Source organism: Pelobates fuscus, chromosome 1 (genome assembly GCF_036172605.1).
Source record: "Pelobates fuscus isolate aPelFus1 chromosome 1, aPelFus1.pri, whole genome shotgun sequence".
NCBI lineage: Eukaryota > Metazoa > Chordata > Amphibia > Anura > Pelobatidae > Pelobates > Pelobates fuscus.
In genome coordinates, this window is record NC_086317.1 from 256376726 (window position 1) to 256403104 (window position 26379).

General features: G+C 42.2%; 1 protein-coding gene across 1 annotated transcript in view; it reads right to left on the reverse strand.

The window, feature by feature from the left end:
- The window catches only part of LOC134614928 (schlafen family member 13-like), a 113887-nt gene that overhangs the window by 54047 nt on the left and 33461 nt on the right, over positions 1 to 26379 (reverse strand). Inside the window, exon 3 of the mRNA XM_063459242.1 lies at positions 13776 to 13898. Coding sequence (XP_063315312.1) covers positions 13776 to 13898 — 123 coding nt within the window. The remainder of the gene's footprint in view (positions 1 to 13775; positions 13899 to 26379) is intronic.

Here is a 26379-nt window from a genome sequence, read left to right on the forward strand (position 1 = left end):
AGAATCCCCATGCAAGCGGTTTCCAAATACATATTCCATGGGCATTCCCCACTGGACCTGAGAGTAGGCTGAAGCAATGTACACAGTATACTTACATTAACTCTCAGGTCCAAGACATGTACAATCTTTATCACCCCAAAATATACATTTCCCCACAAGGTACCCTCTCAAGTCTTATATACCCAGGTAGCCTGGGTCTGAGCACCCCATGTAGCTGAATTGCACTCAGATCCCACGAATGTAGACAAAACGCCACCGGGGTATAGTTTAGAACAACCGCACACGAGGCGCCTGCCCAAAAAGGTTCCATGAAAATAGGTTGTGTGGTCAGTCTCATTCGGGAGTATAAAATATATGAAAACTAATATAAAAACTGTTCGTGTGATTGTTCGTATAAGTATCTAGTTCAGGAGTTTGCTCCCCCTGAACACCACTCTGTTCGCATGAATCTCCACGAATGTAATAGAAGGTGGAAGTTCCAGCGGTGTTCGCGCTGTTGAGAAGACGATTTTAGTTCCATACAATCGACGACCAACCACCACTGTCTCTGTCCGTATTCCAAGATGGCCGTCGCCACGTGTTCGCACATTCAAACAGTGGCCACCCAGCCGACGGCTTGGAACGTTCATGTAGTTGAGGTTTGTGGTGTTAATGAGCGGCACACTCCACATCTGGGTGGCCTGCCGTTTGGTAATTTGTTCGGTTGTCAACTAGAACAGCAAATCAGGAGAATGGTATTTACTGAACGGCCAGGGGAAAAGCATGATGATTCAATAATATGGAGACCTGTCCCACACAAGGACTGCAAGCCCCAAACATAGGGTACAACATGAAGGGGGAAAACCAGCACAGACAGCCCAGAGCAGGCATAAGGATACCCTCCCAAGGCCTATTCCGCTACACAAATAAATATATCTATACATTTAAATAACATTTAAATAATAAATTAAATTAAAAAAAAAAAAAAAATATATATATATATATATATATATGCAATTTTATTCTAAAAGTAGTTTGAGATAGAGATATATTATATATATATATATATATATATATATATATAATCCAAAGTATTCCTGCACTCACGCTTAAAGTATCCCTTAAAGATCGGGTGCTAGCATGCCATGGCTAGTTTTATGTATCCATCCAAAATAGGCAGGAGCACTCACTTGTTAAAAGTCCAAAATTTATTAGAACATCTTTAAAAAGCAATCAACGTTTCAGTCCTGCATAGAGGACTTTCATCAGGATATATATATCCAAAGAGGTAGCAGCACTCACAAGGTTAAAAAGTCCAATCTTTACTTATGTTAATGTTAAAACACGATCAACGTTTCAGTCCTATCTATAGGACTTTCTTCAGGATCAATACCAGGTATATATACACACACATACATACATAGTTGGCAAAATACACAGAATGAAATTGTATATACATCTATAAATATATAAAAATATATACATATAAATAGATATAATTACATAAATAACTACATAAACATACAGGTGGGTTTTAAAAACATCTGTATCTATATTTAAATTCTATGTGTATATTAATGTAATCTTTTAACATAATTAAGTCATTTTATTAATTATAATTTGAGTGACCAGCCTGACAACCCAGGCAGCAAGTCCAGATAATTTGATTTGCAAGTCCTATGTTTATCCCTGTAACTTTCCAAAACAACATAAAACCTGGACATGGGGGATATTATCGTACTTGGGAGACTTCGCTGAATACAAATATTTGTGTTATAAAACAGTAAAAAATATATCGCAATGATGATATCCCCAGTAAAAGTGCAGTTTTTGTGTAAAAAATGTAAAAAACAAATATGAACACTAAATTTGGCTAGCGTTTGTGACTAAGTGGCTACTAAAAAACACTGGACTTACCCCATTTTGAATACCCTGGGTTGCCTACTTTTTCAAATGGTATGCCATGGTGGGGTGAATTCACATTCCTGGGCTATCATACCGTCTCAAAGGCAACATAGCCAATCTGGCAAGTTTCAATTTGCAAAAACAGAAATGGGCAAATCTTATATTTGACCCTGTAACTTTCCAAAACACCATAAACCCTGTACATGAGGTGTACTGTTTTACTTGTGAGACATAACTTTACACAAATATGTGTTTTAGAGCAGTAAAATGTATAATACAGATGATATCATCGGTAAAAGGGCAGTTCATGTGTGAAAAATGCAAAAAAACAAATATAAATGCTAACTTAGGCCAGGGTTTGGACTGGACATACCCCATTAAATTTTTTTTATTTTTACAATTTTTATTTTATTGTGCATCAAATACAACAAGGCAGGCAATGCCACAATAGCTTTGCCGGCGTGTCTGTCAACACGTAAGAACAATTGTGTGGCAAATCTAAACATTGCACGTTTTATAGTTTTATGTAATGTGGTTTCGTCAAGAGTTAAATCAAAGTGTCAGTTACAAGTGATTGCTTATGAGTTACAGATTCAGATTTCCATATTGACATTGTTGTATGAGTATAGGGTCACAAGCTTAGCTAAGATCATTATTAGCGTAAATCACCACTAAGCAGGATGCATCATATTGTGCTATCAGCGTCAGGGTGCATGCTTGCCAATAAATGCAACCACAGCAACATCTGATTGGGCTAGCAGTGGTATATTTTAACGGTGTGTGCCTTAATTGTGGTATAGCCTGACAGGCGGGGGTCACTGCCAGCTCCGACAATAAGAAAGAAAAGAGAAATCAGCCTATTCCTACGCGTGAGGAGAGTAGCTGTATAATACCCACAGAGTCCCAGTGTTCCTTTACTGGACGCAGTGATTGAAGACCGCCTTGATCATGTCTCCCGGTTGTTGGGTGAGTATGGGCACAGTATCTGCCAAGCCATAGTAACCTGGTGCAGGCTGCCGCGTAGCGGAGTTGGTGCATGGGGATGACTTACTTAAATTCTTTCCAAGTATAGGACGTTGGTGCAGGCTTCAGGAACGTTGGGGAGTCGTGCTCAGATGGAGCAGGCCTTGAGCGAGTGTCAAGGGATTACCACTGCAGTGTGGGTAGGTGTAAAGATGCAAGCTGCTGTGGTTCTTGCCTGTCTTGGAACATTTTCCAGGGGTGATTGCTGAGGAGGTCGAGAGCCATCAAAAAATCCCCCACAGTGTCAGCTCGGGCTGTTCGATTCTTGAGCACTACATCAGTGCGCCACAAAGGATTTACCCTCTCGGTCAGTGGAATTGCTGTGCCGTCGTCGGCCATTTAGTGTGGTTGTGTGGGAGCAGTCTGCCTACGACGCTGAGCTGCGAAGGTGGGAGCTTGCCTGGTGGGGACAGTGATAACCCCCACCATTCCAAAAAGGGGGGGGGGGGAGGGGGAACGGGACGATAGGAGGATTCAGCACGTGTCCAGGACCCTCTAGACTGGGAGAGCGGCCGTCCCTCCCGTTCCACAGGTCGACTAGGCCGCACTGTCTCCTCCGGTTCTTTCTGCATCAATCTCGGCTTCCAGCCACTACCAAGTGAACTGACCCAATCAGGGCTCCAGTATGTTTCCACCAGGTGCAGATCAGGAGCAAAGTTAGGTGAAAACCCAGGCTAATGTTAAGACCAGACAAGGAGCTCAAGCAAAGCACGTCTGATCGCCATGTGTGTCAGGCTCCGCCCCCGGACGTACCCCATTTTTAATACTCTGGGTTGTCTACATTTACAAATGGTATGCCAAGATGGGGTTAATTTTCATTCCTGGGCTACCATAGGGTCTCAAAAGCAACATAGGCCCAGCAAACTAGTCTGGCAAATTTTAAAGGAAAAGGGGAAAGCCCTATATTTGACCCCTGTAAGTTTCCAAAAACTCATAAAACCTGTACATGGGGGGTACTGTGGTACTCATGAGACATTGCTGAATACAAATGTGTATTTTATTGAAGTAAAATCTAACCGTATTATGACATTCACAGTTAAAATATCATGCAGAAATTGAAAAATAAAAATTTTTCTTAATTTCTCATACGTTTTTAGATTTTATTCACATTCTGTTAGGTTTCATATATAAATATTTGATATGAAATTAAAGCCCTGTTTCACCTGAACAAAATGAGCTATAATAAGTGTGGGTGCACTTAATATATAAGAGGTAAATTATACGTGAACAACATATAGCGCAAATACCAGGTTTTGTTTATGTTTTGATAACAAGGACACAGCTTCAGAAGCTTGTCTTACCCTTAAGGACACAAGCCATTTTTGCATTTTTTGCTGTTTGTGTTCAAAAGCAATTTGCATCCCTGTCATTTATTGCACCAACACATATGACCAGGTCCGTCATTCGTCGTTAAGGGCTTAAAGATAAAAATGTACAGCACTTGTAGGAATCATAAGTACAGCCTTTCAGATAACAGTGCTAAACCACTCACAAGTATAAGAATCAATCCTGTTCAAAAGCTGATTATTTAAAGGCAGCCCTCTATTTTCTCTATTTTCCATTCTAGCTATATTGTGATTATCACCCTATGTACCCAGAGAGGCTGGCCATTCATCTTCTGATAAAGATGATGAGATTCTCACGGCTAAGTCCGATTCAATTGTTCATACTGATCAAGTTATGAACAAAATCGGTCTATCAAGCGATAGTATCCGCAATGGACATTATGTCATCTACTCTGTCTAAATCCATTTCCCAAGCTATAATTCAAGCACACTCATCTACAGAATCTATGTTAACCCCTAATGTAGTTGGATCTCTGAATTCTGAAAAAAAAACTATTGCAAAAAAGGCTGTCAAAACAAACCAACATCAAGTTCAGCCTCCAGAAGTGTGATTGATAAGTCTCATCTCATCCCATTTGGCTTTTATAAGAAACGTGCAAGAGCTGTGCCGGTCGGGCAAAATCTACAAGGTGATGGAAGTGTGATAAAGCACAAAAGGAGAGTTGAACAGACTTTGATGACTATGCGGAGGAGGTAGTTCAAATGTATTCCAACTCAGATTATGACCCTAACTCCGATCACTCTCAGCCACACCAAGTGGCCAAGCCACCATCTTCCATTTCAGAAACATTTTCTGAAACTAACTGATCCTAAAGGCGAACCTCTATTTGATTTGGTTGACCTTAGTCATCCCAGATCTGCAGAATGGTTCCCACCGGATCATACAGCATAGAGTACGTTGTCCATTGGACAAATTGGCAAGGAGTAAATAAAGAGTGAAATGCCTTATACCATCTGTACCAGGCATAGTTTGTGAAATCCCTTAAGTGGAACCAAAAGTAGTTCAGTTTCTTTCCAAACAGAGCTGAAGTCAGATGAAAGATTTGGAGGCAGCTCTAAGAGCTTGCAAAGATAAACATTTGGACATGTTTGGCCATTTAATCAAATGTTTGAAATGGTAGACTAAACCATTTTTTACAGGCACATCTGCTGATCTCGAGGTCCTTAAAGGATGGATCCAATGTTCCATTTGCCATGCTGGCATGATTAATACCACACTAAGAGTCGAAAGAAGCAAGGCCATTTTTATTAAAAGAGCCCAAAGTGGTCAATATGGCTACCTCAGGAGCTGGGAACAAAGCCATTGGCCTGTTTGATGACGATTTCATAAAGGAATTAAGCACTTTTGTTAGTGCCTTAACAGCCTTGGATAAGGCGCAATCCAATATTAAACGTGTATTCACAAATTGTGTTTGTCCCAAGTCCGGCAGAAGCAGAGGTCATCTGTCCATCCGAGTATCTAACTCATTCAGAATTAATAGGGGCTCATTCAAACAGAAATTTGAATCACAGCATTCCAGATTCAACATCACCTTTCTTCCACAGGAAAAGTGGGTGGCAGACTCATTCATTTCTTCCAAGGTTGGTGTCATTTAAGATCGGACATATGGATCCTAAATACAGTTTTAGGTTATCACAATGCATCCCTTCCTCAGCCAATAATGTTTTTTATAAACGACAAATTTTAGGAAGTCAAAGAACTCAAAGAAAAACACCATTCAACCAATTATTCTGTATCGACCCGGTTATGTCAGTAACCTCTTCCTTGTTCAGAAAAAAGGGGGAGATATGAGACCAGTGATGAATCTGAGACAGTTAAATTCTCTAGTAATGTACAGACATTTCAACACAGAATCCATTGCTTAAGAGATCTTTTACAAACAAACGATTGGTTAGCAAAGATAGGTCTCAAAGATGCTTATCTGACAGTTCCCATTCACAATGATTGTCGGGATTTTCTTCAATTCATATGGAATGGTCAAAAATGGCGTTTCCCTTGCCTTCCTTTCGGTCCATCATCAGACCCATGGTGTTTCACCAAGCTGATGAAAGCTCTTGTGTCCTCTCTCCGCAGCAGAGGGGTTCGCCAAGTCATTTATCTGGACGACATCCTGCTTAAGTCCCAAGACAAGAATACCCTTTTATCTCACATTCAGTTAACGTTCGATATTCTTACAACTTCAAGATTTTTAATAAGTCTGGAGAAATCTATTTTGGTTCCATCCTAAAAGTTGATATTTTTAGGATTCTTAATAGATTTCATTCAAGAAACCCTCAGTTAATTAAAGGGAAAATTATGGAATATCAAAAAATTTTTGCCATACTGTATGTTGCCAAACAATATCAGTGAGTCCGCTTATAAGAAACATTGACCTTCTCTCCTCCTCAATTCAGGCAATTTTTCCAGGTTCCCTTTTACTACAGGGCTTTACAATGCCTGATGATGTCATCTTTGGAGAGTCCTTTCTTATTCCGATCTTATTGCTATAGTTTGGAAGGCGAAGGCTATTTTCAGCATGAAACTGGACTTAATCATGGAATCTGATGCCAGCAATCATGGCTGGGAAGCTTGTTGTTGCCATATACCAAAATTCAGAAGGTGGTCCTTTCAAGAAATGAAACTACACATAAATTGTATGGAACGTTTAGCAAGGTCGTTTTCAGTAAAGTGTTTCACAAAGGACAAAGCAGACTGTTGAGTCTTTTTAAGGATATACAATGTCTCAGCAGTTCACTGTGTCAATCATCTGGGTTGAACCCACTTATTAATCTTAACAAATCTAGCGAAGGTGTTATGGACCTTTTGCCTAGACAGAAACATATCCGTTCAAGTGGAATACATCCACAGTTTGAACAACACAACGGCCGATTGGAATTTGAAATACCTGTCAGATTGCAGTGATTGGCAGTTGAGCAGAAAAATATTTGATCGTATATAAGAGGTTTTCATCCATTAATCCAACAGAAACTACTTCAACTCATGGTTTGGTTGATATCAGTGGAACTTGGAATATCCACAGAGTTTTGTAGACAACTTCAAGACTACTCACTAAAGCATGGCTCCAGGTACCAGAAAATCATATAACAATGCATGGAGATTGTAATCTTGCTGGTGAATTTAATGGGGTTTGGATCCCATATCTTCTCCTGTAACAGCTATTTTTGATTTTTTCTTGTCTCACATGTTTGAATCTGGGAAAACGTATCGTACTATTAATATTTATATATCAGCAATTGCAGCAAGTGATGATGGATTTTTAGGTTCTTCTGCAAAAAAGCATTCACAAGTATAAAGTTTGACGAGAGGTATTAAAATATCTAGGCCCGAGTCACCTAAATACACTTCCATTTGGGATGTCAATCAAGTTCTTACCCTCTTTTGCGGCCAGACAATGATGAACTCACTCTTTGCCAACTTGCAGGCAAATTGATTACCTTATTATATCCTATCTCCTGCAAATGTGTTTCAGTCGTTCGTGCTTTAGATTTAACATCACGTTTCTAAATCCCAGCGGGAGTAGAAGCAAAACACAAAACATCCACCTTCCCTTCGTCCAGTACTGTGTCCAAAGGAACGGAACAACGTACTTTGTCTCTTCAAAATCCTGAATTTCCTCATCTATTTCAATCTTTTCAAAAACCTCACAAACCGGTTTCAACACTAGCTTGTTGAGTCAAATCATCTTTGGATTTGGCTGGGATTGCCATTTCTGTCTCTGGTTCACATTCTATTCACACTATTATTTCTCAGCTTTAAATGAGCATCATAAAAGCCTAAGCATCCTCATAAAATATTTAATTTTGCTTAAACATGGCGTAAAAGTCATGATTTTATTAAAGACTTATTTATTGTTTTTAGCAAAATCAAAAAAAACTTTATATATACAAACCGTTTGTTCACTGTGACTAGAGAGGAATCAGTGACAGCTCACTTAAGCTGTATCTCTCGAATTTCAGATCTGCACTGCCTTTCAAAGTGGGATCAGTTTGATAAGCAAATCAATTACAGTAGGTTTTCTATGTAATGGCACTAGTAGAGCTAAAACTAATTTAGCTTAGAGCGAACCCACTGAAGGGAAAGCTATATGAAGTGTTGCCTACATAGGGAATTAGCTTGTAGTATTATGATTTGTTTGCTAATTGCTTAGGGTCTCCTTATGGTTAAAAGGCAAATTTCGAAGTAAAAAGTTATTCCTCACTGACGAGACCATCAAGGCCGCATCATTTTTCTGGGGTTGCTGTAAGTCTTATGCAGAGGAAGCCTGCCAGCATTTCAGATCGGAAATGCCACTTGGAGTAAAATGTTTAATATGCAAATGGTTTCTGTTCTCTTTGTAATCACACAAGATGAATTAAAAAATGCTTGAGAACTTTGCTTGGACCTAGCAAAGGGCAAGTTTTTTGTCCTTGATATTGTCTTGTACTCCGTTTTGGTTTCGCTCCACCTCATAGTGTACAGAGTAAAGTAAGGCGTAAGGAATCTCCTGGTGTATAGTGAGGTCCAATGGAGCATATCCAATGTTGCTTAAAGTGTTAATTTACTGGTGTATGACACCTTTACAAGCAGGAGTCTCAGTCCTTACTTCTTCGGCATCATGTTTCAAAATGCCAAAAAGCCGCTATAATTAAGAAGATATACTAGATTTATGGAAAATAAGTGGAGTGCAAAAGCTCCACTTATTTTGGGAAAATATATATGGTGACTTAACTTCGCCATCATAGGGAAAATCAGCTGTTTTACTGATATACAAGGAACGTATTTTGGCAGCTATATGTTACCATAGCTGAACAATAAAATATAATTATTCAAAAGTATTTACGGAGTCCTCAGAGTGCACAATACCATGGTATCTATCTTTATATATAATAAAAAGTAAAAAAATAAATAAAAAAAAATCCATTTGACTTTTCTAAACCAAGTATGAAGTTTTATGGGATAAAGAATTTTGAGGATTTCAGTGCCCATCTTGGCTTAAAAATTCAGACTAATATCTTTCTAGGTTTTAAGACACTATAAAACTATAATACAGCACAGCTCTCTTAGTCTCACCAGCTATTGATGAGTAGGGGCAGTGCCATTAGATCTGTTTCAATCCCAGAATAGATTAGAGATTATGGTGAATGAGGATAGATTTCAGCTCAAGCTGAAGAGAAATATTAGTTTAAAATTGGAAACATGGGGGCGGGCCTAACTGCCGAGCTGGATAACAGCTCCACAACAAAAATGCTGATTCAGGAGGGGCGGTGCCTAACGACTGAAGAGAACGGTCGCATGCTCGCTGAGCTCCAGGCCGCGATAAGGGAAAAACCCTCCATCCACACCCTTAACCGGGCAAAATCTGTCCCAGGGGGACCCCAACAGATAAGAGAGCCTAATGGGGCGAAAAACTAAAAAGCTTAGACCTGAAAGGCCCACGAAGGGCATGGATATCGGTCGAGCTTTGGCGGCAGGCCCAGGGCGCCTCAGGATCCAATATGGCGTCTCTACATGCTCCGAAAAGTGCTCCGACTTTTATGAGGAGACATCGGATGAAGGTGAGGGGGAACTCTCTTCGGTCCACCCTCAGCCATCGCCGGCTAAAACGCAGCCTCCACCACCGGCCAAGGCCCCCACGCCAGTGAGCATGGAGGCCATCAGAGATCTAATGGCGGAACACCATACAAAGATTTCGGCGGATGTCGCCTCGATCAAGGACGCATTGCAGGGCTTGACAGGCCGTATTGGGACCGTGGAAGTCTCCATGACCGCCCAAATCACCCAAATCCAAACGCTGCAGCAAGAGGTTCAGGAGCTGAAAACGCTAGCCGGGCAGACTGATCTAAAGTTTGCTGCGCTTGAGGATAAACACCGCATGAGGCACTTTAAGATCAGGGGCATCTGCGACGACATACCTGATGCCGAACTCCCCCATCTCACCAGGCGACTTCTTACAGCTCTGCTGACTCCAAGAGCAGCTAAAGCAGTGACAATAGACTGAGTATTCCGCATTCCAAAGCCCGCTAGGGCACCAGCCACAGCTACGAGGGATGTTATACTACAGTTCCAGACATACAGGGACAGAACAGCAGTACTGGCAGCTACCAGGGATCAACCATCTTACCTCTTCAAGGACATGTCTCTCATCTTTTATCCTGATCTCTCAGGAGCGACATTGGCGTGGAGGCGATCCCTACAACAATTGACATCCCTCCTGCGAACGCACCGCATCAGGTACCGCTGGGGCCCAGCACATACCCTACTGGTCACCAAGGGCGACACCGCACTTACGGTACGCGGCATGCAGGAGGCACCGGCGACACTACGACAGCTGAATCTCCCAGCGGACTTTCTGGCGCTACCGACACCAGCGGACAGACGCATGAATCCACCGAATTGGAGCACAGCAGGCGCGGCGGAATTCATCCCCAGAAGACACGCAGGAGTACCTAAAGTCACAGCCACCACCTGAAAAGACTGGGACTCTAAAACATATTGCCGGGACATTGCCCTCACGAATTGACCCCGATCCAGACAACATACCGGACAGCTAGAGCCCCACTTTGCGGATGGCCGCACTCCCTAACCCAACGACAACCACGCACCACACACTAGCATGCGGCCCCTCTATAGGAGCTGAATTAACCCCTCACATTTCCACTGCTACGCGGGCACTCCACACTAGCCTTTCTGCCCAGCAACCTGGAACAGATATCTGGTCCCCACCTAGCTCCCACAGCGTGAACACCCCCCACCGCCCTCCATGTCCATGCCCACGAGGGACTCTGCGAGGACCTCACCACCCGACAACAAGCAGGCACCCCGCACCCCCCCCAATAGTCACAGAAGCCTCGGGCACATCATGTGTAATATCCACCCCCAGGCAGGCAATTACCGGTGCTCGAGGTGATATGGGAGACTGGACTTGTCTCCAGTGGTTTACTGCCTGATGATATACTATTTACATTACTGTTATATTAGCAATGATACTCTCTGGGGTAAGCAAGGTTTAACGCCATTTTCCATAAAGGACTCTTAGCCTAAACGCTTACAGCATAACGTTTACAGGCATTATATAGTATTATATTATATTTAATAGTATCGTATTATATTATACGGTATCGAGACATTTCTCTAAAGCGTGTCTACTTTATATCTACGCTAAAATAAGCGATATAACCAGGTTAAACGTTAAGCATCTTCGTTTTATTTAACTATATTCTATTTTTATTCAAGCCTATTCTGAAAATTAACCGTTTAGTATACAATAAGCTAGACTACGCATGTGCGACATAGCCAGAATGTTACCCAAATTCAGTGGTCTAGATACACCAGCGAAGTTACCTTTTAGTCACTGTAACGGATCACCTGGCACCCAGACTTGGTACCTCCGTTAATGGATGCTCCTAGCGCTTCCTGAGGACTCCAAGCACTCTGGCAGACACCACAATCACCGAATCCGAGAAACCTTTTAAATTCTCCCAAGCATATGAATGCTGTAGACCATTGAATAGGAACCATACGAATAGGCTTGTACTCCTAGCAGTCAACTGGAACAGCATGCAATAAATCCTTCCCCCCCAATAATGAGACGACACATCACTTTGAGGGTAAAACAGGAACTCTGGATTGGCTCATCCAGCCTGGCTTTTATTACAATAATCCACATACAGGCCACACCCAGGGGGAGGCATAAAATAACCAATCACATACATGGTTCAGCCCACACATTCCCTCCCCTCAGATAACATTAAACCCAATTATCCGGTACACTTTTTCATCCAAGTTCTGGATGTACCCCAAAACCCGGGGGTACACCTTTAAATCCAGCATCCAGGATAGCCCTTATTCAGGGGGACAACATATTCAAAATTCAAGTCATTCGGATGAACGGTTCGTGAGATATGGGGTTCCAAAGATTTGACCGACCGCATGGGTAAAGTATCCGAAAACAGTTCCATGCATTTTGGCCCTGCGGTCGGTCACAAACAAGGGAATGAAAACAGACGATTTGCCTGTGTTATAGAGCCTGGAGAGGGTTTGAATGAATTCCCTTGTTTGTGGGGTTCTTTCTACCGAACGGCGGGTCATTCGGTAGTTTCTATACGAATTTCTGGAAGTATGGAGGTCTCAGCGGTGTTTGCCTAGTCAAGTGTCCGATTTTAGTTCCAGACACTCGACGGCAAAACACTGCTGTTCGGTAGTTTAAGATGGCCGCCGCCACGTGTTTGTTTCCCGAATGGCGGCCACCCAGAGGACAAAGCATACATTACACTGATTGCCAATTACCCGTTTGCAACATTGTTGCAAACTGTAATTGGAGGCACACTTATTCCTGGGTGGTCTGGTTGTTCGGTGGTTTCACTCAATATAATAAATGGAGCGATTCTACCGAACAATCAGATGAATGCTGCATACATATCCCAGGTTAAACTTAACACACAAATACACATATAATATTACAGGCAGTACACTAGAATATGTATCACAGTCTTAAAGGGACAGTAGTCCCAAAAGTCCCAATATGTCCATAGATGCTGTTAAAAGGGCCAGTAGCAGCAATATACAGTACAATATGCCCCAAATAACCCAGGGGCCATAGTCAGCAGGTAGGAGGCTAGCAAACAGGCTTCTCCAGGGCCCAGTGGCGAGGTTGGTTTCGCCACAGTCACGTAACAGAATTAACTGTCGGACCCTCTACTGTACACTGAAACAGACGAGTTATTTAGCAAATTGTTTATTGTAGTTCAGTCATTACTGCCTAACCTATCATTATGCTCTTCAAAACAAAATATGTGCAAAATCTTTCTGCCACTGTTTTACCTGTCTATGTTCAAGTATAAATGCACGCTGTTGTGGCGTATGTAAATCGTATGTACTCACTTGCACACCAAAAATAAAGAATTCAAAAAAAAATAAAAAAAATAATGCTGATTCAGCCTTAAATATCGTCATCCAGTTACTAAACTGACCTCAGCATGCTGTGCCTACTTTGAGTAAACTCTGGTGCCTTTCGGTGAGGAAATTTATCAGGAACACCGCATTTGCAGCCAAAGGATAGCGGCCAAGACCGTCTGAATGGCCTTGTGGACTAGAAAAATGGCCAATGGGCAATCACCCAGCCTGAAGGATCTGACCCAACTGTACCCAGATATAGCCCAATGTCCCTCCCTGGGCCGGTGTGGGTTATCCTGTTCCCACCAAAAAGTTTTGATCAACAAAACCCTGTCACAACTCTGACACGTGGCAATCCAGTATGGGTCTCCTTCGCATACACTTTGCAACAAGCCTTGGAAGGCAGATTGTAGTGGTGGGAAGCACACTTAAATATGGCATTTGACACCATCTGTAAGCACTTATTGCATCACTCAATCAATCTTATGCTTCTTGGTTAATCTGTATATGTATACAGATTATATATACACACATACATACAATCTACCACTGTGTAAGTTAACTACTGTGTTATTAACCCAGGTTACATATATCCGTGATGTATCACTGCATATCCAAAATAAAAATATACAATAAAATCGGAAACATACCACCAAAGAGGTTTCTCTGCACAGTCTCCAAGGATTCATGTCCTGACTTTATGTACACAGGTTTTGTAAGAGGAGGTCTGTCAGAAAGACTCACTTGTTGGAACTGCGACTCAAGTGATGGAGCTAATAAAAATGTGAAGAAAAAATGTCATTAGTAGTCAAAATGTTTATATTGTTTAAATCGTATTATAACAAAAATATACAGTCTTTAGAACCATTTAGCAACTGTTTTATGGCATGCATTGTCAATTAATGGTTCAAAGTTGTTCCATACCCTCTCACCCATTTGGTACACAGGAGGTGCTCTTTGATTGCAATCTGCTTTTGACTGACTGTCTTGTTTAGGAGGATATGAACTTGCTCCCAGGTACAGTAAAGGTCAAAAGCTTGTAAAAGCAGGCATCCCCTTATCCGAGAAGGAAGATGATAGAGCAGTAGGATGACAACCATAGTTCACTTAAAAAGGACAGTGCCCTGTAACTGAATGTGTGGCATGTTGCAGACAAACTCTGCTCAAGCAAGCAGGTCCACCAAATTGTCTTATGATTTCAGATAAAATACCCAAGATATTGTTCCAAAGCCTGATTAGCTCTTTCAGCAGCTCAATTAATCTGTGAGTAATAAACTGGATGGAAGCACCACAGAACGTTATTGGGTCATATCATTCCATCAGACAGGGAGTGAGGAGAAGTGAATGGACTCTACCATTCCACTGTTAACATTACATTAGCATTCCAGAGATTGATAATGATTGCTTTAGCAGTTTTAAATACCTTTGTTTAAAAAAATAAAAAATATATCTCTCTCTCTCTCTCTCTCTCTCTGTATCTATCTCTCTCTCTCTGTATCTGTATCTCTCTCTATCTCTCTCTCTCTCTCTCTATCTATCTGGTTAATTTGTATATATTTGTTGACTGTATTAAATCTTTGATTATTCATTTTTGCCCTCTTTATTTACAGGCCTACCGTATCGTCGGTCTCGGCACACCACAACCGACTTGCTCCCTTTATACTATCCTACGCTTATGCTGGAACCTTACTCCATATACGGCTATTTGCCCCTTACACAAGTATTAAGGCCGTTTTGCCTGTATTTGTGGGAGGGGCTTAAATTAATACACTCCCCTATATAAGGGACACCCCTTACCTGACTCCATATCGCTTGAGGTCAGCATCAGAATGACCCTCCCACACACTCCTCATTTCAACACTTTCTCTTTTCTTTCCATTTACTTTACTTTCTTACTCCTTGGTGGGCCCTCTTTATTTACAGGCCTACCGTATCGTCGGTCTCGGCACACCACAACCAACTTGCTCCCTTTATACTATCCTACGCTTATGTTGGAACCTTACTCCATATACGGCTATTTGCCCCTTACACTGCATTCATTATATACATACACTATACAAAAACACACACACTCTGCATTCGCTATATACACACACACACTACACAAACACTGCATTCATTGTATACACACACTACACAAACTCTGCATTCACTATATATACACACACTACACAAACACTCACTGCATTCACTATACACACCCTGCATTCATTGTACACACACACAGCTCCCCTGTCTAAACACACTGCATCCACTACATGTGGCATGTATATTTTGAGAATTTACCTTTAGAAATAGTTTATTTTTTCAAAATGGTAAATGTACAGAATATCGGAAAGTTATCAGCTAACGGCCTTAAAGTTCACAGATTATCGGTCGATCCCTGCTGTAAAGCACTCACACAATTAATATTTGACCATGGGCTCTACGATGCCTGGTGAACATTACACCCAAACGACAGAATATACAGATTACTCGTCATTTCAGTAAACATACTCTAGGATAGATATACTAGTTGCAAGCCACCTATTACTGTGAATATCCAACTGTCACAAAGAAAGCATAGTGTGGTCTTGACCACACTCCAGTAACATTAACTCTGAAGGATCAGTTCCAACATAGAGGCCTAACACCATGGCGCTTCAACGATGCTCTACTACATGATACAGAATTCAAAAATAAACTAGCAGACAACGAACATAATACTTTAAAGAGAATAACACTTCAGGTGTGGCTGCAACGTCTGTCTGGCAAACACACAAAAAAAGTAATCCGGGGTTTGGTAATCAGCTGAGCCTTATACCTGAAACCCAAATCACAAATGGAGTACCTCAAATTACTCCGCACTCTTAGAGATGCAACGACCAAACACCTACTACAACCCTCTGACTAACAACAACAATTGATTCACAAAACCAACAAACTACTAAATGAAATACTTTTTAACAAGACTACACACACTGCAAAAATATAAACTAACAACTTACATGCAAGGAAATAGAGCAGGCAAAGCACTTGTGGCACTACTGCAACAAAAACAAATCACAATTAAAAATACGAAACCTCCAAACCGGCGCAGGGACATATTGCTCAATCCCCAGGACATAAACAATGCCATGGCTGACTAGTACAACACACTGTACAATCTAAAAGATGATAAAATATATCAACCCATCGACTTTGATATACACTGTCAGGAATTTTGTGATGAGATTAAATAAAATGTAACGTATATACTCGAGTATAAGCCGACCCGAATATAAGCAGAGGCCCCTAATTTTACCCCAAAAAACTGGGAAAACGTATTGACTCGAGTATAAGACTAGGGTGGGAAATGCAGCTGCTACTGGTAAATTTCTAAAATTATATTAATTGAATATTTATTTACAGTGTGTGTGTGTGTATGAATGCAGTGTGTGTGTGTGTGTGTGTGAGTGCAGTGTGTATTTAATGAATGCAGTGTGTGTGTATATGAGTGCAGCGTGTGTGTGAATGCAGTGTGTGTGTGAATGCAGTGTGTGCATGTATGAGTGCAGTGTGTGTGTGTATGAATGCAGCGTGTGTGTATGAATGCAGCGTGTGTGTATGAATGCAGCGTGTGTGTGTGTGTGTGTGTGTGTGTGTGTATAAGTGCAGTGTGTGATGCAGAGCCTTGGTGGGGGGTGGGCATTTTTTATATTTTTAAATTATTATTTTTTATTATATTATTATTATTTTTTTATTATTTTATTATTATTGGGGGTTTTTTCGTCCCCCCTCCCTGCTTGATACATGGCAGGGAGGGGGGCTCTACTTCCCTGGTGGTCCAGTGACATTGGTAGTTCAGTGGGGGGAGGAGGGGGGCTGGCAGAGAGCGCTTACCTGTCCTGCAGCTCCTGTCAGCTCCCTACTCCTCCGCGCCGGTCCGTGCAGCTCCTCTGTCAGCTCACACTGTAAGTCTCGCGAGAGCCGCACTATGACCCCGCGGCTCTCGCGAGACTTACAGTGGGAGCTGACCGAGGAGCTGCACGGACCGGCGCGGAGGAGTAGGGAGCTGACAGGAGCTGCAGGAGGAGGAGGAGGGAGCTGACAGGAGCTTCAGGAGAGTTAAGTAAACTCTCTGCCAGCCCCCTGTCTGTATCATGGCAATGTAAGTTGCCATAATACAGACAGTGACTCGAGTACAAAAAAATGTGCTGAAAAACTCGGCTTATACTCAAGTATATATGGTATACTGTAAAGTCACTGCTTAGCAGATGTGACTCCATTTTGTAACATAATGCAAAGACAGGCACATTTTGTTTCTTATGATCCTTTCATGCTATAGGTTTTATTGTAAAAAAAACAAAAAAAAAAAAAACCCTCCCCTCGTCATTTATTGATCAAAGTCTATAAGAATCAGTAAAAGAAGGTACACCCACCTAATCCCATTGGTCACTTTAAATTAGTGACGTAAAGAAACTTAAGATAAGATTTTCTTTAAAAATTGGGCACAACTGAGAACTTAATGCAAGGAGAGATCGGAAAGAAGAGGGAGATCCAGGGTCAGATTTAGAGGGTTGGATGAGACTGGACTAAGGAACACACTCTGGACACACCCAACACTCTGCTTCTTTCCAACTGAATTTCTGGGACCTCCTTAAAATTCTTTATTAGTCAGAACTATTTCTAAATTTCTACACTTCTCTCTCTAAACATATTTGCACGCACCATCACAGGATTATATCTCCAAGCCTAAAGAATTTCTACCAAGAATGCTGGTTTAATTTAAATTTTAAATTAATTTTTACTAAAAGCATAGAAACATAGAATGTGAGAGCAGTTAAGAACCAGTCGAGACCCATCTAGTCTGCCCAGTTTTCTAAATACTTTCAATACTCCCTGGCCTTATCTTATAGCTAGGATAGCATTATGCCTATCCGAAGCATGCTTTAACTCCTTCACTGTGTTAACCTCTACCAATTCAGCTGGATGGCTATTCCATGCATCCACTACCCTCTCAGTAAAGTAATACCTCCTGAACTTTTTAAACCTTTGCCCCTCTATTTTAAGGCTATGTCTTCGTATGGTATGTTTTCTTATTTTAAATATAGTGTCCTCCTTTAGTGTGTGACAAACATACCTTTAGCCGGCGCTCACGCGGATCCTCTCCTCTGGTCACGCGGGCAGAACGCATCGTGTGGTGGCATTGCCTCAGTCCTCGACCTGCGCGGCCCGAATATAATCCTTACCTTCGGTCCTGCGAATAGCTCCCTCTGCTGGTTCACGGGACGAAATGCAACCCCTATAAAATAAATAAATAGCCATGACGTCTGTAATGGAAATCCCTGTACCACTGACTGGGTACCTCCGCCAAGCACCGCTTCCTAGCTGGAACAGTGGACAAACCGCAGCATTTCTGCCCACAGTCGCCGTGGCTTGACTGGTGCCCTGGAACAACTCTCTCCTGGAGCCGAATGGGGAACTCGCTCTAGACACCCCCAGGCACTGGACGACACTCAGTCCTGGGAGCTCATGTACTGACAAGGACTTTCCCAGTTGAATTATCCACACTGGAACAGTGCTTAAAGAATAGCCCTTTCCCCTCCCAGTAACCAGACGACACATAGTTCTGGGAGTACAAGCTGGAATGCGTTTAATGGCAGCCACAACTGGCCTTATATGCAGGTCCATTTCCCCCGTGACCTGAGCATAGATTACAGTAAAAACTTACACACAATTACATTGGCTCTTAGGTCCAGGACACTACCATACAAAACAAGATAATCCCTCCCCTGTGCCTGGGAGATAATAGATTCAAGCACTGTTTTAAACTCAAATATCTCCAAGCACAAAAAACACATTTCTCAAACACCCCAAAAGTACCTTAAACATACATAAAACCTCACAAAAACCTCACAGTTACATCCCCAGATAGCCCCGATCTCCGTGACGAACATATTCAAAAATCACCCAGATCGGTTCAGGAATTTCCTGGAAGTCATAATTTGACCGACTGCACGCATGGTCCCTTAGCTGCGATTTTATCAAACTATTTTCGGCTAAGTGCCACTGGGGACGGACCGGGAACAGCGAAGTCTCAATGCCGAAAATAGTTCCAGGGCTTTCGCGGCTAATTCCCCTGAATGCTATTCGTGGTTTTGGTCCATCCGACCGGTCGCCAGGAAGCTAGCATCCGGTTCTATGCGCACTAATGGAAAGTCCCGAACCAGAGGGAATAAAATATGGGTCTTTACAGTCGCTGACCTGGCCCATTGTCGATGGGCAGAAGGCTGGCAAGCAGGCTCCTCCAGGAGCTTGTGGCAAACTCACAAGGACAGGGGAGTTTGTCACAACGTAATCATATTAAAGGGACCATGTCATCTAGGCGACTCAATGCGGTTTGGGCTTGCAGAGATGACGTGGACCAATGGGAACTTTTTTGAGCCTATTTAAGGCTTGTTTTAGCCTCCATTCTTTGCCCTTTTGTAGTTTCTGTTTGGATCCTGGTTTAGTGCTCCTGGTGATTCCTTTGTGATTTCCTGTGTTTGACCTTGGCTTCGTATTTGACTTCGGATTTCTGGTATCCTGACCCCAAGCTTCGTATTTGATTTGTGGTTTCTGATATCCTGACCCCGACTTTGTCTTGACTGAGTATTTCTGTTATTCCTGTCCTTTATTTATCTTGACCCTGTTTCTTGTTGTATTAATACGTTAAGTCTGGCCATTCTATGGCTCGGTAATACGCCTTCTGGATCCACCTTTTGTGGGTTTCTTCTTTCCTGTGTGTTGGGGTACGACTCCCGTGACATTAGGGCCATGGACCCTACATAAATCAGAGCTCCACAGGATCCTTGCCAGGCTAAATTTGAGGAAATGGACAATAGAATGGATCAATTCGCTCAGGCCTTCTAGACCTTGTTAGCCAGAACAGCCCACCTCTCTCCTGAAAACCTTCCACCTATGCCTCCCCAGCCTGTGCCTGTGGTGTTTGTAGCTTCTGGTCAGAACAATATGACCACAAACCTGACACCACCTCCTAGATATGGTGGCGATCCTAAGACCTGTCGAGGGTTTATAAACCAAATAGAGTTTCACTTTGAAACGTCTCCCAGATCTTTTCCCACTGAAAGGTCCAAGGTTGGGTTCTTTATGCACCAAGTAACCGACAAGGCCTTGGAATGGGTTAATCCTTTATAGGAGGCAAACAAAGATTTGGTTTAGGACTATAAAACCTTTGTAAGAGCTTTCCATAAGGTGTTTGATCCACCTGGCAGAGAGAGGTGTGCCACGAAATCCATTATGAGGATTAAACCGGGAACTAGGTCTATAGCGAAGTAAGCTTTTAGTTTCCGCACTCTTGCCTCTGAGGTGGACTGGACAAATAGTGGTTTAGTATATGCATTCATGGAGGGGGTTAATGATAGCATCCTGGATGAGGTGGCATCCAGAGACCTTCCAGTCCTTCTAGAGGACCTTATCGATTAGCTTATTGACATTGATAACCGGTTAAGGGAGAGAGCCCAACAGAGGAATCGTGTTAGACGTCCTCCAGTTGCTATATCTCCTAGGGCCTCACTACCCGATGTTTCTTTGTCTACGGATACTGAGCCCATGCAACTAGGGGTGACCAAATTTTTGAGGCAGAGAAACCATATAATAGAAAGGAGGGGCTCTGCTTACATTGTGGAAAGAATCTCAGATTGACGTGTCCGGAAAACTGTTGCACCTTAGGTTGTTCATGGGACTGGCCTTGGGTGTGACATCAGAATCCCCTATACTGCCTCATAAATGTCTACATCTCTCTATCACCCTAACTTGAGGTGAAAAGTCTATAGACGTGCTAGCGCTCATAGATTATGGAGCACCTGATAACTTTATAGACCGGGCTTTTGTCAGGACCCACTTGCCACCCCTAAGAAAGAAGGAGACACCCTTGGCGGTTGAGATGGCAGTAGATGGATGACCTTTATATTCTCTGTTAATCACTCGTGAGACAGAACAATTCATTATGCGTTCTGGTCTGTTGCACACAGAGAATATATGTTTTCAGGTGATAACCTCCTTCTTCAATAGTACTGGGTTATCCATGGTTATATCTGCATAACACCACTATTGACTGGAGAAAGGGAGAGATCATATCATGGAGTGATACAAGTCAGGAGTGATGCATAAAAAAAAAGGTTACACCTGTTCATAGCATTAATGTACCTACTGCTCCACCACTGTATATATTCCTCTTACATACACCTTAAGGCAGTGTTTGATAAGAGGGAAGCAGACAGATTACCACCTCATATGCCTTATGATTGTGCCATAGAACTCCTATCTGGTACTATGCCAACCAAAGGAAGAGTTTATCCTTTGTCTGTCCAGGAGAGTACTATTATGGAGGAGTATATTAGTGAATCTTTGGCAAAGGGCTTTATACGTAGATCCTCTCTGGCTGGGGCTGGTTTCTTTTTTGTATCCAAAAAAGAGGGAGATCTACGCTCTTGTATAGACTATAGAGGGTTAAGCAAAATAACGATAAAAAATGCGTATCCTATTCCCCTTATCACAGAGCTCTTTGAAAGGTTAATGGGGGCTTCTGTCTATACCAAGCTGGATCTGAGGGGTGCATACAACTTGGTAGGCATAAAAGAGAGGCATGAGTGGAAAACCGCCTTTAACACCAAAAGTGAGTATTATGAATATGCAGTCATGCCTTTCGGCCTATGTAATGCTTCAGTGGTTTTCCAAGATTTCATAAATGACGTCCTCAGGGACTTCATACATTCGTTTGTGATGGTGTACTTGGATGATATTTTAATATATTGCCCTGACCCGGTACACATCACGTACACGTTTCCAAAGTTTTACATACACTTCTCGACAATGGTCTGTATTGTAAGCCAGAGAAGTGTTTGATCAAGCTGAAGTCCATTTCTTGGGTTATGTTACATTATCTCAGGCTCTGGATTTAGTATGGATTCCAAGAAATTGTCAGCTGTTGTTGAGCGGCTGTTGCCTCAAGAATGAGGATCATAGGGTTTGGAAAAAAAAAAAACTATTGTAGCAGTTTATTAAAAACTTCTCTACCATTATAGCCCCTATCACAAACCTCACTAAAAAAGGCTGGCAACCACTATGCTTTTCCTCCTAAGGCAAAGGAAGCCTATGAGAGCCTGAAAAGAGTTTTTGTTTCCGCTCCAATCCTCAAACATCCTGACCCATCACTTCCTATTATATTGGAAGTAGAGGCATCTAACGTAGGAATAGGAGCTATTCTTTCCTAGGGCTTGTCCGCTGACCAACCTTTACACCCATGTGGTTTCTTCTCTAGGAAACTCACACAGGCAGAACGAAACTATGATATTGGCAATAGAGTACTATTAGCCATTATCATAGCCTTGAAGGAATGCAGACATATCCAAGAAGATTTGAGAGATCCCATCATGGTGCGAACGGACCATAGGAGCCTTCTGTACGTCGGAGAGGCTAAACGGTTGAATTCCAGGCAGGCGAGATTCCTGTCTAGATTGAACTTTTTAATTACTTATAGACCTGGACCACGCAATGCCAAGGCCGATGCTTTGTCCAGGTAGTTTGAGGTGAGTGAAGAGGAGAGACCAGAGGAGTGTTACATCATTCCCTCGGAAAGAATTGTAGCTACAACAGTATTTTCTCTATCCTCTTCCCTGTTAAGTCACATCATATCTACTCAATCCGAGTCCCATATAGGCCAGCCCAACAATAAATTGTTCATTACACCTGACAGCCAGGAAGTTATGTCTTTATTTCATTATAGCAAACCAGCCAGATGCCCAGGAATAACCAAGACCACTAATCTTGTAGCTCAGGACTTCTGGTGGCCTTCTCTACAGAGGGATATCAAAGACTTTGTGCTTGCTTGTGACAAATGTGCAGCTAACAAGACCATTCACAGTGGATTGCTCCAACCTTTACCCATACCCACTAAATCCTGGATTTTATCCAGGGAGGTATTCCATTTACAAGGCATACTAGAACAAAATTGTATCTGACAGAGGTAGTCAATTTGGCTCTCGCTTGTGGAGTGTTTTTTGCTCGGAGATGGGAATTGAATTGTCCTTTTCCTCCGCTTACCATCCTCAGACTAATGGAGCTGCTAAATGTGCCAACCAGTCTCTTGAGCAGTATCTACATTGTTTCGTTTCACATCACCAAGATGATTAGTTTGACCTTCTTCCTTGGGTTGAGGTTGCTCGCTATAATGCTGCTCACGAATCCTCTGGGTTCAGCCCTTTTTACATAGTCTATGGCCGGCAACCTGTTATTCTTCCAACTGCATTCTCCTCACAGGGAATGCCAGCTCTGGATGAGCACATGGCTGGCTTGCGTAGTACTTGGGAGCAGGTTCAACAACTATTGGCTAAAACTGCTCAGTGACGGAAGGTACAGGTGGATAGGCATCATTGTGCAGCTCCTTCCTATGTGGTGGGTTTGGCTTTCTACCCCAAATATTAGTCTGTGTGCCTTCCATGAAGTTTGCTCCTCGTTTTATTGGTCCTTTCTGCACCCTGTATCGTATGCCCTAGCATTACCTCATTCCATGCGCATGCCTAATGTCTTCCATACCTCCCTGTTGAAACCTCTGACCTGTAATCAGTTTACTGTACCTCCACCTCCTGTATTGGTTAAGGAGTATGAGGTTGCTGCTATCCTTGACACTAGGTTCCTGAGGGGTAGTCTCCAGTATCTGGTCCATTGTAAGGAGTATGGTCCCTGAAGGACGTTCCTGGGTCCCTCAGTTTAATATGCATGCTTCAAGGTTGGTCCGTTCCTTTCATCACCATCACCCGGGCAAGCCTGGTCCTTCACGCCTGGTGGGCGTATCCTCCGGGGGTGGGGTTCTGTCACAAACTTAACTTTACCCAGCGCCCGAGCCACTCCTTTGCCCACGTAGGCCGCATTGGCTCAGTACTTGGGTTGCGTGGCAAGAATATAATACTTGTCTTCGGTCCCATGAACGTTCCCTCTGTTGGTTCGCGGGACAAGCTGCAACCCATTTAAAAGAAAGAAATAGCCATGACGTCTTTACCCTAAAGGGACCATGTCATCTAGACGATCCAATGCTGTTTGGGCTCGCAGAGATGATGTGGACCAATGGGAAAATTTAGAGCCTATTTAAGGCTTGTTTTAGCTGCCATTCTTTGCCCTATCGTGGTTTCTGTTTGGATCCTCGTTTAGCGCTCCTGGTGATTCCCTTGTGATTTCCTGTGTTTGACCTTGGCTTCGTATAGGACTTCTGATTTCTGGTATCCTGACCCCGGTTTCGTATTTGACTCGTGATTTCTTACCATCAATACCTTCTGCAATATCACTAATAAAAATATTAAAGAGAATGGGTCCAAGTACAGATCCTTGAGGTAACCCACTGGTAACAAGACCATGCTTTGAATATACTCCATTGACTTTTATTTTTTTAGATTCAATATTTTAAAATCTTCAAAACACTAATTTCAAAGTAATAAACTGAATGTGAATTGTAAATACTGCACCCTCTTGAATATGTTTATATTACATGACTCTCTGAGCACTGTAAAGTTTTGTTTGGGACTCAATGGAATCTGTTGCACAAGCTCTTTAAGCCCTTAAGGACACATGACACATGATTCCCTTTTATTCCAGAAGTTTGGTCCTTAAGGTGTTAAAGAACATCTAAAACAGTATATCATAATGAAGTGGTGTGGGTGCAGGGCCCCCTAATTTTAATGCTGCAATGAAAAACATTGCGGGGATAAACACACCTTCAGTGGCTGTCTTCCAAAAAGCCACTAGAGGAGCTCATAGGAAAGCACTGATTTTAGTCTCTAATGCTCCTCCTCCTCCCGGGAGTAGGTGTGGACAGCACGCCTATGGAGTCTCAATTGGAGAAAAGGTAAATGAAAATTTTTTCTAGCTTTTTACAGTAAATGGGAGGAGGGGGACTAAAAGTAATCTGACACTAAGAGACTATAGCGTTAGGAATACAGGTTTTTATTCCTATAACATGCCTCCAACTGTTACGATTTTGCTGGTACAGTCCCATTTTTGGTCCTGTCCCGCCATTTCACCTTGGTTCACTGTTGCCCCACTTTTGGGGACACCAGGGAACTGTCCTCAACATTCATAGCATGATCACATCATAAAACAAGCTTGCACTAAGATCAAGGCACTAGGACTGTAGCAGAATGGCCCTTTTTCCACCTTCCTTTGTTCGTCTGTCCATACCCATTGTTCGTTTACCGAGCTACCCGTTGTGTGGTCCCTGAGTTCTATTTTTAGATCTATTTTTACGTCCAAGATGCATTATCTTGCACTTATCCACATTAAATGTCAGTTACCACAATTCTGACCATTTTTCTAGTTTACCTAAATCATTTGCCATTTGGCTTATCCCTCCTGGAACATCAACCCTGTTACATATCTTAATATCATCGGCAAAAAGACATGCCTTACCATCAAGACCTTCTGCAATATCACTAATAAAAATATTAAAGAGAATGGGTCCAAGTACAGATCCCTGAGGTACCCCACTGGTGACAAGCCCAAGCTTCGAATATACTCCATTGACTACAACCCTCTGTTGCCCGTCACTCAGCCACTGCCTTACCCATTCAACAATATTGGAATCCAAACTTAAATATTGCAGTTTATTGATAAGCCTTCTATGTGCAACAGTGTCAAAAGCCTTACTGAAATCTAGGTAAGCAATGTCTACTGCACCACCCTGATCTATTATTTTAGTTACCCAATCAAAAAGATCAACACGATTAGTTTGGCATTATCTCCCCGAAGTAAACCCATTTTGTCTCTGATCTTAAAATCCATGTGATTTCAGATGTTCAACAATCCTATCCTTTAAATTGGCTTCCATTACTTTCCCCACTAGTGAAGTAAGGCTTCCCGGCCTATAGTTGCCTGACTTCTCCCTACTACCTTTCTTTCTAACTTTTAATCTTCCTGGACTACTCCTGTTAATGATTGGTTAAATAAATCTGTTAATGGTTTTGCTAGTATACCACTAAGCTTTTTTTTATTAACTTTGGGTGTATTCCATCAGGCCACAGAGGACCTTTATCCTCTTCTACATACCTTCCCTTCTTTTGTTTCTAATCTAACTAATCCTTGTTCTACTTTCCCTTTTCTCATTTATGTATCTAAAAATGTTCCCCCCCCCCTTTTTTTTTTTTTAACCGGCTGTGCTATTTTCTTCTTCTGTGTGTGAGATTTGGAAGCTCTTATAACTTGAAGAAAGAGGCTGTATTCCTCACTCTGTTTTTTTTTTTTTTT